General features: G+C 41.2%; 1 protein-coding gene across 1 annotated transcript in view; it reads left to right on the top strand.

Moving 5' to 3' along the window:
* Positions 1-14,605, top strand: part of LOC106591876 (piezo-type mechanosensitive ion channel component 2) — a 267,883-nt gene that overhangs the window by 213,378 nt on the left and 39,900 nt on the right. The window contains exons 48-54 of the mRNA XM_045693681.1: positions 2,345-2,527; positions 3,902-4,211; positions 11,883-12,012; positions 12,109-12,256; positions 13,165-13,379; positions 13,625-13,783; positions 14,201-14,348. Of these exons, the coding sequence (XP_045549637.1) occupies positions 2,345-2,527; positions 3,902-4,211; positions 11,883-12,012; positions 12,109-12,256; positions 13,165-13,379; positions 13,625-13,783; positions 14,201-14,348 (1,293 nt within the window). The remainder of the gene's footprint in view (positions 1-2,344; positions 2,528-3,901; positions 4,212-11,882; positions 12,013-12,108; positions 12,257-13,164; positions 13,380-13,624; positions 13,784-14,200; positions 14,349-14,605) is intronic.

Raw genomic sequence — 14,605 nt, 5'->3', positions numbered from 1 at the left:
TGACTGGCGGGCGGCTCTGGCGACTCTTGAGTGGCGGGCGGCTCTGGCAGCTCCTGACTGGCGAGGCTGGGCTGACGCACTATACGCCTGATGCGTGGAGCTGGTACTGGACGTGCCAGCCTGGAAACACGCACCTCCATGCTAGTGCGTATAGCGGGAAACACCGGACCGTAGAGGCGCACTGGCGGTCTTGAGCGCAGGGTTGGCATCACACCTTCAGGCTCGATGCTCACTTTGCCCTGGCACATGCGGGGCGCTGGTACTGCGCATGCCGGCCTGAAAATCCCAGGTCTCACCACAGCCCCAACCCCAAAGCACGGGACCTGTCCAGTCTGTTTCAGCCTAAACAGGGTACAGGGAGCTGGCCTGGGGCTCCATCCTCGCCCCGTCAAACAGCCCTTGTGCCCCCCCAAAAAAAATTATTGGGGCTGCCTCTCGGGTTCCCTTACCCGCTGTGTTCCCCAGTCCTCGCCAGAATTCCTCCGGTGCTTGGTCCTGTTGTGGTGGGTAATTCTGTAAGGGCAGTCGTCATGGAGAGAAGAAGACCAAGGTGCAGCGGAGTTAGTGTTCATGATTTAATTCAAAAAAAGAACACTGGAACACTACAAAACAAGAAAACACCGACAGCTCAACAGTACTGACAGCATAACACACTGAACAGGAACAATTACCCACAACCACAAGGACAAACACACACTACTATATAGGACTTCCAATCAAAGGCAACTCAACACACCTGCCTTCAATTGGGAGTCCAACAACCAACTCACACGTAACACAAATAATAATAATACAATTGCTCCCTCTGCAGGTCAGGACGTGACATCCTATTAATTCTATGATAGTTTACTTTACATTGCTTTATTAACTAATATTACATTAGTTTAATGTGTTGTATGTACACCATTGTAATCATTAGAGTGGTACTTTCTATGGTTCTACACAATGACTGTCTCTATGTTTACACAAAGATCATGAAGCTCCTGAAGTTTTCAGCTGGAAGATAATGTTTTGGTTTGGAGGCTGTGTCAGTCTGTGCTGTACTGATTCTAGGAGGTTTCCAGCTGGAGGATAATGTTTTGGTTTGGAGGCTGTGTCAGTCTGTGCTGTACTGATTCTAGGAGGTTTCTAGCTGGAGGATAATGTTTTGGTTTGGAGGCTGTGTCAGTCTGTGCTGTACTGATTCTAGGAAGTTTCTAGCTGGAGGATAATGTTTTGTTTTGGAGGCTGTGTCAGTCTGTGCCGTACTGATTCTAGGAAGTTTCTAGCTGGAGGATAATGTTTTGGCTTGGAGGCTGTGTCAGTCTGTGCTGTACTGATTCTAGGAGGTTTCCAGCTGGAGGATAATGTTTTGGTTTGGAGGCTGTGTCAGTCTGTGCTGTACTGATTCTAGGAAGTTTCCAGCTGGAGGATAATGTTTTGGTTTGGAGGCTGTGTCAGTCTGTGCTGTACTGATTCTAGGAAGTTTCTAGCTGGAGGATAATGTTTTGGCTTGGAGGCTGTGTCAGTCTGTGCTGTACTGATTCTAGGAGGTTTCCAGCTGGAGGATAATGTTTTGGTTTGGAGGCTGTGTCAGTCTGTGCTGTACTGATTCTAGGAGGTTTCCAGCTGGAGGATAATGTTTTGGTTTGGAGGCTGTGTCAGTCTGTGCTGTACTGATTCTAGGAAGTTTCTAGCTGGAGTATAATGTTTTGGCTTGGAGGCTGTGTCAGTCTGTGCCGTAACTGATTCTAGGAGGTTTCCAGCTGGAGGATAATGTTTTGGCTTGGAGGCTGTGTCAGTCTGTGCTGTACTGATTCTAGGAGGTTTCCAGCTGGAGGATAATGTTTTGGTTTGGAGGCTGTGTCAGTCTGTGCTGTACTGATTCTAGGAAGTTTCTAGCTGGAGTATAATGTTTTGGTTTGGAGGCTGTGTCAGTCTGTGCCGAAACTGATTCTAGGAAGTTTCTAGCTGGAGGATAATGTTTTGGCTTGGAGGCTGTGTCAGTCTCTGCTGTACTGATTCTAGGAGGTTTCTAGCTGGAGGATAATGTTTTGGTTTGGAAGCTGTGTCAGTCTGTGCTGTACTGATTCTAGGAGGTTTCCAGCTGGAGGATAATGTTTTGGTTTGGAGGCTGTGTCAGTCTGTGCCGTACTGATTCTAGGAAGTCCTTAATGACTTTGCAATCCTATGTGTTGGAATTGTTGTTTCATGTTACATTCTGACACTGATTAAAACGTCTGACTGATGCCGGTCAGAATGAAACATACATCCTCACCATGATTTGATTTTGACGGTCTGTCATATTAACATTAATAATTCCTCTATAATGACATTACTGCCTGTTTTATATCTTCTCTCCTAGGTCACCATCGTCATCAAGTATTTCTTCCAGTTTGGCTTTTTTCCCTTCAACCAGAACCCGAAGGTGGACGTGAAAAAACCCTACCACCCTCCCAACATCATCGGAGTGGAGAAGAAAGATGGATACGTGGTCTATGACCTCATACAGCTTCTGGCGCTCTTCTTCCACAGGTCCATCCTGAAGGTACGTCTCAGAGAAAGAGTTCTGATCTAGGACAAGTTTAACCTTTTTAGATTGTAGTGAATAAGATTTCATGGACAGGGGAGGATCTGATCCGAGACGAGCACTCCTACTGTGAGACGAGATACGGGATACTTCCTGTTATTTAACTGAGAAGCAGTGGGATGTGATGACTGTCTGTTCTAGCTGTCTGAGATACAGCTTTGGATTCAGCTTGTTTGAGCTTATTGTATGAATGTATTGTATAGTGTATTATATAAGGTATAGTGTATTATATAATGTGTAGTATAGTGTATTATATAGTGTATTATATAAGGTATAGTATAGTGTATAATATAGTGTATTATATATTGTATAGTATAGTGGATTGTATAGTGTATAGTAGAGTGTACAGTATAGTGGATTGTATAGTGTACAGTGCAGTGGATTGTGTAGTGTATATTATAGTATAGTATAGTATGGTGGATTGTATAGTGTAGTGTATAGTGTGTAGTATTTTGGATTGTATTGTGTATAGTATTTTGGATTGTATTGTGTATAGTATAGTGGATTGTATAGTGTATAGTATAGTGCATAGTGCAGTGCATAGTATAGTGGGTAGTATAGTGTATAGTATAGTGGATAGTATTATGTGTAGTATATAGTATAGTGGATAGTATAGTGGATTGTATAGTGGATTGTGGATTGTCTAGTGTATAGTGTGTTGTATAGTATGATGCATAGTATAGTGTATAGTATGGTTTATAGTATATATTATAGTGGATTGTATAGTGTATAGTGTAGTGGATTGTATAGTGGATTGTATGGTATAGTGCGTAGTATAGTGTATTGTGTAGTGTATAGTGTATAGTATAGTATAGTGTATAGTATAGTGATTGTATAGTGTATTGTATAGTGTATAGTATAGTGTATTGTATAGTGTATAGTATAGTGGATTGTATAGTGTATAGTATAGTGATTGTATAGTGTATAGTATAGTGGATTGTATTGTGTATGGTATAGTGAATTGTATAGTATAGTGGAATGTATAGTGTATAGTATATTGTATAGTATAGAGCATTGTATAGTGGATTGTATAGTGTATAGTATAGATGATTTTATTGTATAGTGTATAGTGTGGTGTATAGTATAGTATAGATGATTTTATTGTATATTGTATAGTATAGTGGATTGTATTGTGTTCATAATGAACTATCATGTTGTGATTTTGGTTAGCCGATTGATACGATCGAGAGTCATTGCTTACAACTCTTAAAACAATGCAATTGTTTGGTTTGTTCAAAGTTCATTCATACCTTACCTCTCCTCTACCTGCCGCCACTTGGTTTGGTATAGAGCATTATCCTTGTGTCTCTTCTTTGTACTGTCCTGCCATAGTGTCATGGTCTATGGGACGAAGACAACCTTAAAGACACCAAGAAGGAGATACTCCACCGGGACACTGAGTCAGAGGACGATGAGAGGAGGGAGAGGGAGGCCACTCCCGTCTCTTCCACCCCCCGCGAGAGGAAGGGGTCCACACAGACCCTCAGGTCTATAAATCTGGGCATGGGCACCTCCATGGACTCTGTACACATCCCCGTGCACTACCTCCAGCAACAGCAGCAGACCTACCAGAGAAGGAAGAGCTCCAGTGGAGGGTCTCATATCTCCCACCGCTCAGTCCACTCTGTACGCTCCAAGAGAGGTCAGGAAAACTATTTGACTTGACTTGACTTAGCCTTTACTTTACAGTACTTTACAGTACTTTACAGTACTTTACAATTTACTTTATTTTAATAAAGCTCCAAACTTTACTTAGTAGGGATGTAAGGATTTACCGATCTGTCCCTGGTTCAAATGTGAGTGGGTGGGTCTGCGGGAGCCCAAACCGATCCAAATAACGCATCAATAAGAAAAACTATTCAACCGTCACAAATCGCTGTGACTACTAACGTTTTTTTTTTTTATTATTTTTTTGTTTTTACTCATGCGATTGTTTTGCTGCCTTGTTCCAAAAATACATTTTACATTTACATTTTAGTTATTTAGCAGACGCTCTTATCCAGAGCGACTTACAGTAGTGAATGCATACATTTCATAAAAAAAATTTCTTCTCCGTACTGGTCCCCCGTGGGAAATACCTCTACCTGTTGTGACTGAATTGCTGCGTCCTGTCTTTCAGCTTATCAAACTTTCCCGGCTTGTAACTGAGTATGACGTTCATCTACAAGTCAGATAACAACTGTGTGCGTAGAAGGGATGACCTCATTCAGTCCACTGGTCTACTGTTTGAAACGAGATTTCCTTAGTCGAGCAGTCGCATGTATTACTTTTTCTTTTTTTCATGGAGCCCAAGACGACTGTCTGATTGGCTCCTGTCTCAGTGGACTAATCCATTGCGGAGATATCACAGGGGTGGCACAGTCCATCACTCTAAGACATTTGATACTGAAATTGAATATGGTTATATTATATAAAAATAACGGTGCAAACACTAATAAATCTAATATTATTTTATAATATATGCGCTTTCTCCCGCGTTGGATACTTTAAAAAATATATATATATTTCACGTTTATTTAACCAGGTAGGCTAGTTGAGAACAAGTTCTCATTTGCAACTTCGACCTGGCCAAGACAAAGCATAGCAATTCGACATACAACAACACAGAGTTACACATGGAATAAACAAAACATACAGTCAATAATACAGTAGAACAAAAGAAAACAAAAAGTCTATATACAGAGAGTGCAAATGAGGTAAGTCAAGGCAATAAATAGGCCATGGTGGCGAAGTAATTACAATATAGCAATTAAACACTGGAATGGTTGATGTGCAGAAGATGAATGTGCAAGTAGAGATACTGGGGTGCAGAGGAGCAAGATAAATAAATAAATACAGTATGGGGATGAGGTAGGTAGATAGATGGGCTGTTTACAGATGGGCTGTGTACAGGTGCAGTGATCTGCTCTGACAGCTGGTGCTTAAAGCTAGTGAGGGAGATATGAGTCTCCAGCTTCAGAGATTTTTGCAGTTTGTTCCAGTCATTGGCAGCAGAGAACTGGAAGGAAAGACGACCAAAGGAGGAATTGGCTTTGGGGGTGACCAGTGAGATATACCTGCTGGAGCGCGTGCTACGAGTGGGTGCTGCTATGGTGACCAGTGAGCTGAGATAAGGCGGGGCTTTACCTAGCAGAGACTTGTAGATAACCTGTAGCCAGTGGGTTTGGCGACGAGTTTGAAGCGAGGGCCAACCAACGAGAGCGTACAGATCGCAATGGTGGGTAGTGTATGGGGCTTTGGTGACAAAATGGATGGCACTGTGATAGACTGCATCCAATTTGTTGAGTAGAGTGTTTGAGGCTATTTTATAGATGACAACACTGAAGTTGAGGATCGGTATGGTGGTCACTTTTACGGGGATATGTTTGGCAGCATGAGTGAAGGATGCTTTGTTCTGATATAGGAAGCCGATTCTAGATTTAATTTTGGATTGGAGATGTTTAATGTGAGTCTGGAAGGAGAGTTTACAGTCTAGCCAGACACCTAGGTATTTGTAGTTGTCCACATATTCTAAGTCAGAACCGTCCACAGTAGTGATGCTGGACAGGCGAGCAGGTGCGGGCAGTGATCGATTGAATAGCATGCATTTAGTTTTACTTGCGTTTAAGAGCAGTTGGAGGCCACGGAAGGAGAGTTGTATGGCATTGAAGCTCGTCTGGAGGTTAGTTAACACAGTGTCCAAAGAGGGGCCAGTAGTATACAGAATGGTGTCGTCTGCGTAGAGGTGGATCAGAGAATCACCAGCAGCAAGAGCAACATCATTGATGTATACAGAGAAGAGAGTCGGCCCGAGAATTGAACCCTGTGGCACACCCATAGAGATTGCCAGAGGTCCGGACAACAGGCCCTCCTGTGTGCTGTAGAATTGCCGCCTTTCTATCACGGCTCAGGCTAAGACCCAGATGCAGTTACTACATGATTCCATATGTTTTATTTCATAGTTTTGATGTCTTCACTATTATTCTACAATGTAGAAAATAGTCAAAATAAAGAAAAACCCTTGAATGAGTAGGTGTGTCAAAACTTTTGACTGGTACTGTAAGTGTTCACACCCGAGTGTCAATACAAGTTAGAATCACCTTTGGCATCGTATTTCTGGGTAAATCTCTAATACATGGATTGTATAATATTATTTTTCAAATTCTTCTAGCTCTGTCAAGTTGGTTGCTAGACAGCCATTTTCAAGTCTTGCCATAGATTTTCATGCCGATTTAAGTAAAAACCGTAGCTAGACCACTAAGGAACAGTCAATGCCATCTTGGAAGATTCTCTGTCTTCTTGGTAAGCAACACCAGTGTATATTTGGCCTTGTGTTTTGGGTTACTGTCCTGCTGAAAGGTGAATTTGTCTCCCAGTGTCTGTTGGAAAGCAGACTGAACCAGGTTTTCGTGAGGATTTTGCCTGTTCTTAGGTCTATTCGTTTATTTTTCTCCTAAAAAAACTCCCCAGTCCTTGCCGATGACAAGCATACCCATAACATGATGCAGCCACCACCATGCTTGAACATATGAAGAGTGGTACTCAGTGATGTGTTGTGTTGGATTTGCCCCAAACATAACGCTTTGTATTCAGTATTTAAAGTTCCTTTCTTTGCCAATTTTTTTGCAGTATTACTTTAGTACCTTGTTGCAAACAGGATGTTTGTTTTGGAATATTTTTATTCTGTAAAGCTTTCCTTCTTTTCACTCTGTCATTTAGGTTAGTATTGTGGAGTAACTACAATGTTGTTGATCCATGCTCAGTTTTCTCCTATCACAGCCATTTAACTGTTTTAAAGTCACCATTGGCCTCATGGTGAAATCCCTGAGCGGTTTCCTTCCTCTCCGGCAACTGTGTTAGGAAGGATGCCTGTATCTTTGTAGTGACTGGGTGTATTGATACACCATCCAAAGTGTAATTAATAACTTCACCATGCTCAAAGGGATATTCAATGTCTGCTTTTTTCCCCCACCCGTCTACCAATTGGTGCACATCTAACTGCTGATTGGGACTTTTCGATTGCCAATTTCTCCGTAAGAAATATATTTGGCAGTTCTGCTTTAAACAGTCAGTACATTTGGTCGTTTTTACATCAACAGCGTAAAGGTGTAATTTCATAACCAGGACAGGAATGATTTTTTTCATGCCACACTAGTCGGAACAGGAGAAGAGAGCAGCTCTCCTATGTAAAATGTGTATTTTGTATTTATTATGGATCCTCATTAGCTGCTGCCAAGGCAAAATTAAGGCAGTTATACAATTTAAAAAACATTAAAATACATTTCACAACAGATTTCACAACACATTAAGTGTGTGCCCTCAGGCCAGCACTCAACTACCACATATCTATAACACAAAATCCATGTGTACTTTTGTGTATAGTGCGTATGTTATCGTGTGTGTGTCTGCATGTGTCTGTACCTGTATGTGTGTCTCTTCACAGTCCCTGCTGTTCCATAAAGTGTATTTTTATCAGTTTTTTATCTGATTCTACTGCTGGCATCAGTTACTTGATGTGGAATAGAGTTCCATGTAGTCATGGCTCTATGTTGTACTGTGTGCCTCCCATAGTCTGTTCTGGACTTGGGGAATGTGAAGAGACCTCTTGTGGCATGTCTTGTTGGGTATGCATGGGTGTCCGAGCTGTGTGCTGGTCGTTCAAACAGACAGATCGGTGCATTCAACATGTCAATACTTCTCACAAATACAAGTAGTGATGGAGTCAATCTCTCCGCTACTTTGAGCCAGGAGAGATTGACATGCATATTATTAATTTTAGCTCTCCGTATACATTTAAGGGCCAGCCGTGCTGCTCTGAGCCAATTGTTATTCTTCTAAGTCCCTCTTTGTGGCACCTGACCACGCGACTGGACAGTAGTCCAGGTGCAACAAAACTAGGGCCTGTAGGACCTGCCTTGTTGATAGCGTTGTTATGAACAGACCTCTCCCCATCTTAGCTACTGTTGCATCAATTTGTTTGACAATGACAGTTGGCAGTTTAGCCTCCACAACCTGCTCAATTTCCACATTATTCATTACAATATTTAGTTTAGGTTTAGGGTTTAGTGAATGGTTTTGTCCCAAATACAATGCTTTTAGCTTTTGAAATATTTAGGACTAACTTATTTATTGCCACCATTATAATACTGACTGCAGCTCTTTGTCTTGCAGTGATTTAACTTGCTGTGGTAGCTGACGGGTATAGTGTTGAGTCATCAGTATATCTACAAACACAGGCTTTACTCAGAGCCAGTGGCAGGTCATTAGTGAAGATTGAAAAAAATAAGGGGCCTAGAGAGCTGCCCTGGGGAATTCCTGATTCTACCTGGATTATTTTGGAGAGGCTCTGTGTGTCTGTTAGACAGGTAACTCTCAATCCACAATATAGCAAGAGGTGTAAAGCCATAACACGTACGTTTTTCCAGCAGCAGAATATGATCAATAATGTCAAAAGCTGCACTGAAATCTAACAAAACAGCTCCCACAATCATTTTATTATCAATTTCTCTCAGACAATAATCAGTTGTTTCTGTAAGTGCCGTACATGTTCTGAAAATATGTTGTTAATTTGTCTACTTTAAAATAGCATTGTATCTGGTCAAACTCCGTTTTTTTTCCAAAGGTTTACTAAGGGTTGGTAACAGGCTGATTGTTCGGGGGTTTTATGCCAGTAAAGGGTGCTTTGCTATTCTTGGGCAGCAAAATTCCTTTTACTTCTCTCCAGGCCTGAGGGCACACACTTTCCTGTAGGCTAAGATTGAAGAGATGGCCAATAGAAGTGGCAATAATGTCCTCTGTCACCCACAGTAATTTTCCATCCAAAGTTTCAAACGTTCATAACCATACGCTTTTGAGAAGGGCGTGAAATCCAAAGCTGTGTTATATTAATTGGCTATGTATGTCATAGCTCATTTCTAAAGCTAAATATTGACATATTACTAGCTGAAAACATTTGAATCTGCTATATGACAAGTTAATCAGTGGGTGATAAAAAGTGGGGGAACTAAATCATCCCTTCCCTAATCTGATAGTGGTAGATGCTCAGTCTTCCCCACTCAGCCAGAGACGAAGAGGCAAAGCAAGAGGGTTAACTGGGCCAAAATCTATGTTCTCCAGCAAGTGGCGTTTCTCATTTTTTTTCACTCACCAAGCTTGAAGTTTTTGTGTAGAGGTCAAAAGAGATTGTCGAATTTGGTTTTTGGTTGTGCCTGTTGTTCACACGCGTATCGTCCATCACATTGGATAGAATGGTTCCACCTGATCTTACCTCCTGCCTTACATTTTTTAAGACATTTATTTTCATTGTTAGAGCGAAGTTTACTTTAGTTTACTGTACTTTACTTATCTACTTAATTTACTTTACTTTTCTTAGCTATTTGCTTTACTATACTTTACTTAGCTATTTAACTTCTTATGTTAAAGACGACTCTCGTTAATCTAACCACACTGTCTGATTTCAAAAAGGCTTTACAACGAAAGCAAAACATTAGATTATGTCAGCAGAGTACCCAGCCAGAAATAATCAGACACCCATTTTTCAAGCTAGCATATAATATCACAAAAACCCAGAAGACAGCTAAATGCAGCACTAACCTTTGATGATCTTCATCAGATGACACACCTAGGACATTATGTTATACAATACATGCATGTTTTGTTCAATCAAGTTCGTATTTATATCAAAAACCAGCTTTTTACATTAGCATGTGACGTTCAGAACTAGCATACCCCCAGCAAACCTCCGGTGAATTTACTAAATTACTCACGATAAACGTTCACAAAAAACATAACAATTATTTTAAGAATTATAGATACAGAACTCCTTTGTGCAATCGAGGTGTCCGATTTTAAAATAGCTTTTCGGTGAAAGCACATTTTGCAATATTCTCAGTAGATAGCCCAGCCATCACGGCTAGCCATCACGGCTAGCCACTTATAAACTCCGATTTACTATTACAAAAGTTTGATTACCTTTGTTGTCTTCGTCAGAATGCACTCCCAGGACTGCTACTTCAATAACAAATGTTGGTTTGGTCCAAAATAATCCATTGTTATATCCAAATAGCGGCGTTTTGTTCGTGCGTTCCAAGACACTATCCGAAGTGTAAATAAGGGTCACGAGCATGGCGCAATTCGTGACAAAAAATTCTAAATATTCCATTACCGTATTTCGAAGCATGTCAACCGCTGTTTAAAATCCATTTTTACGCCATTTTTCTCGTAAAAAAGCGATAATATTCCGACCGGGAAAGCGTGTTTACATACAAAGAGAGAGAAAATAAATACATCTCGTGCCCTCGTGCACAAGCGTGAGTCTCAGAGTACTCTGACCAGCCACTATCCAAACGCGATAATGTGTTTCAGCCAGAGGCTGCCTCGATATCATTCAGCTTTTTCCCGGGTTCTGAGAGCCTATGGGAGCCGTAGGAAGTGTCACGTTACGGCAAAGATCCTCAGTCTTCAATAAAAAGAGCCAAGATGAACAACAACTTGTCAGAGAGGGCGCTTCCTGTTTGGAATCTTCTCAGGTTTTTGCCTGCCATATGAGTTCTGTTATACTCACAGACACCATTCAAACAGTTTTAGAAACTTTAGGGTGTTTTCTATCCAAAGCCAATAATTATATGCATATTCTAGTTACTGGGCAGGAGTAGTAACCAGATTAAATCGGGTACGTTTTTTATCCGACCGTGTCAATACTGCCCCCTAGCCCTAACAGGTTAATTTACTGTACTTTACTTTAGTTTACTTTTCTTTAGTTTACTTTACAACGCTAATTACTTTATTTACCCACTATCTTACTTTACTTTGTCACTAACTTACTTTACTTACCTATTAACTTACTTTAATATGTCACTACCTTACTTTACTTTTCCACTAACTTACTTTACTTTAATTTGCCACTAACTTACTTTACTTTGCCACTAACTTATTTTAGTTTACCACTAACTTACTTTACTTTACTTAGCCACTAACTTATTTTACTTAACTTTACTACTAACTTACTTTACTTTGCCACTAACTTACTTTTTTTTAAACTTTACTACTAATTTACTTTACTTTGCCACTAACTTACTTTACTTTACTACTAACTTACTTTACTTAGCCACTAACTTATTTTTACTTAACTTTACTACTAACTTACTTTACTTAGCCACTAACTTATTTTTACTTAACTTTACTACTAATTTACTTTACTTTGCCACTAACTTATTTTTACTTAACTTTACTACTAACTTACTTTACTTTGCCACTAACTTACTTTACTTTACTACTAATTTACTTTACGTACAGTACAATAGGGTTGTAACATGCATTGCCATGGTTTCCCCAGGCAGCACTAACTCCAGGAACAGTAGCCATAGAGACGGGAGCGAGTCAGTGCAGCAGAAGACTAAGAAACAGCTGATGAAGGAGAAACTCAGAGAACAGATGATCAAAGCCAAGACCTTCACTATCAAAAGGTGGGATTGACTGGTTGAATTATTGATTGGTTGATTGATTGACTGATTAGTTGGTTGATTGGTTGATTGATTGTATTTGTATCATTGTCTCTCCAGGACCATGGAGGTGTACCTGCCCATCCGTCAGTTCTTCTACAACCTGGTCCATCCAGAGTACAGTGCTGTAACAGACGTCTATGTTCTCATGTTCCTGGCCGACACCATCGACTTCATCATCATCGTCTTCGGCTTCTCTGCTTTTGGGGTACGTATGCTGGTCTCTTTTGGGTTACGTACACTACCGTTCAAAAGTTTGATGTCACTTAGAAATGTCTTTTTTTTTTTGTCTATTAAAATAACATCAAATTGATCAGAAATACAGTGTAGACATTGTTAATGTAAATGACTATTGTAGCTGGAAACGGCAGATTTTTTATGGAATATCTACAAAGGCGTACAGAGGCCCATTATCAGCAACCATCACTCCTGTGTTCCAATGGCATGTTGTGTTAGCTAATCCAAGTTTTGGGGTATGTCTAGTCTCTTTTGGGGTATGTCTAGTCTCTTTTGGGGTATGTCTAGTCTCTTTTGGGGTATGTCTAGTCTAGTCTCTTTTGGGGTATGTCTAGTCTAGTCTCTTTTGGGGTATGTCTAGTCTAGTCTCTTTTGGGGTATGTCTAGTCTAGTCTCTTTTGGGGTATGTCTAGTCTAGTCTCTTTTGGGGTATGTCTCCTTTTGGGGTATGTCTAGTCTCCTTTTGGGGTATGTCTAGTCTCCTTTTGGGGTATGTCTAGTCTCTGTTGGGGTATGTCTAGTCTCTGTTGGGGTATGTCTAGTCTAGTCTCTGTTGGGGTATGTCTAGTCTAGTCTCTTTTGGGGTATGTCTAGTCTAGTCCCTTTTGGGGTATGTCTAGTCTAGTCCCTTTTGGGGTATGTCTAGTCTAGTCCCTTTTGGGGTATGTCTAGTCTAGTCCCTTTTGGGGTATGTCTAGTCTAGTCCCTTTTGGGCTATGTCTAGTCTAGTCTCTTTTGGGGTATGTCTAGTATCTTTTGGGGAATGTCTAGTCTCTTTTGGGGTATGTCTAGTATCTTTTGGGGAATGTCTAGTCTCTTTTGGGGTATGTACTGTCCTTTAACTCTAACCCACTTACCTTATATTTTCTTATCTGTCAGAAACACTCCGCGGGAGCAGACATCACGTCGTCCCTGTCGGAGGACCAGGTTCCCGGAGCCTTCCTGGTGATGGTTCTGATCCAGTTTGGGACCATGGTGGTAGACCGGGCCCTGTACCTCAAGAAGACAGTGCTGGGGAAAGTCATCTTCCAGGTGGCCCTGGTGTTCGGGATACACTTCTGGATGTTCTTCATCCTGCCGGTAGTCACTGAGAGGTTAATACTCACCTTATGGAATTAATTAGTTAATACATCTGATTTATTGGTTGATTTATTAATGAATTAGTTGTTGAATTAGTTAATTTTGTAAACATATCCAGTTCTTTCAGATCTCCCTAAGGGGGGTAGGGGCCTCGTGATTGATTAAGGATGTATCATTAGTAGCAGTGTTTGTCATTAGTAACTGTGTTTATCATTAGTAACCTTGCTTAACAGTATTTATACCTCTGTCCACGTTGCAGGCGTTTCAATGAGAACACAGTAGCCAAGCTATGGTACTGTATCAAGTGTATCTACTTTGGACTGTCAGCCTATCAGATCCGCTGTGGCTACCCCACCAGAGTCCTGGGTAACTTCCTCACCAAGAGCTACAACTACGCCAACCTCTTCCTGTTTCAAGGGTGAGTTATGACAAGGGGTTCCCCAACTTTATTTGGGGGCCACAGACCAACTATGCCAACCTCTTCCTGTTTCAAAGGTGAGTTAGGACAAGGGGTTCCCCAACTTTATTTTGGGGGCCACAGACCAACTACGCCAACCTCTTCCTGTTTCAAAGGTGAGTTAGGACCCAAGTTTGATAAATATTGAGTTAGGACACTGTAGGTTGTAGTAGGAAATTCAACATACAGTAGTATCACTGTTGTACAGTGTGTAAGTCTCAAATTACTCTCTATTCCCTTTATAGTGTGACCCAGTGTTGTAGTACTTGAGTCCAGGAATCCGACTTGACTTGGACTCAAGTCACAATTATACTGTATATGAGAAATAGGCTGTGATTTCGAGAGCCACAGGTGTGTTTGTGTGCGTTCCACTTCCAGGTTCCGTTTGATCCCGTTCCTGACTGAGCTGCGTGCGGTGATGGACTGGGTCTGGACCGACACCTCCCTGTCCTTATCCTCCTGGATCTGCGTGGAAGACATCTACGCTCACATCTTCGTCCTCAAGTGCTGGAGGGAGTCAGAGAGAGTAGGTTGTGTATCCTTCTTGTTCATGTGTCTGTGGGACCAACAGGGTTCGAACACAAACTCTGCCCACTGCGTCACGAGAATGTGTTAGCTTAGCCCACTCAGCTAAAGCTTAAGAAGGCCCACAGCCTTCTGTTTTTTTTTTAATACATATTTTTCCACAAGCTGCATTTGTGTTGCAAAGTGAGATTGAATTGAAACTTTAGCTCTGGGAGTTTAGACTTCAGGTCTTCAGGTCTAAGGCAAGATTACCCAGAT

Source organism: Salmo salar, chromosome ssa14 (assembly GCF_905237065.1).
Source record: "Salmo salar chromosome ssa14, Ssal_v3.1, whole genome shotgun sequence".
NCBI classification, from domain to species: Eukaryota; Metazoa; Chordata; class Actinopteri; order Salmoniformes; family Salmonidae; genus Salmo; species Salmo salar.
This window is presented reverse-complemented; position numbering and strand designations above follow the sequence as displayed.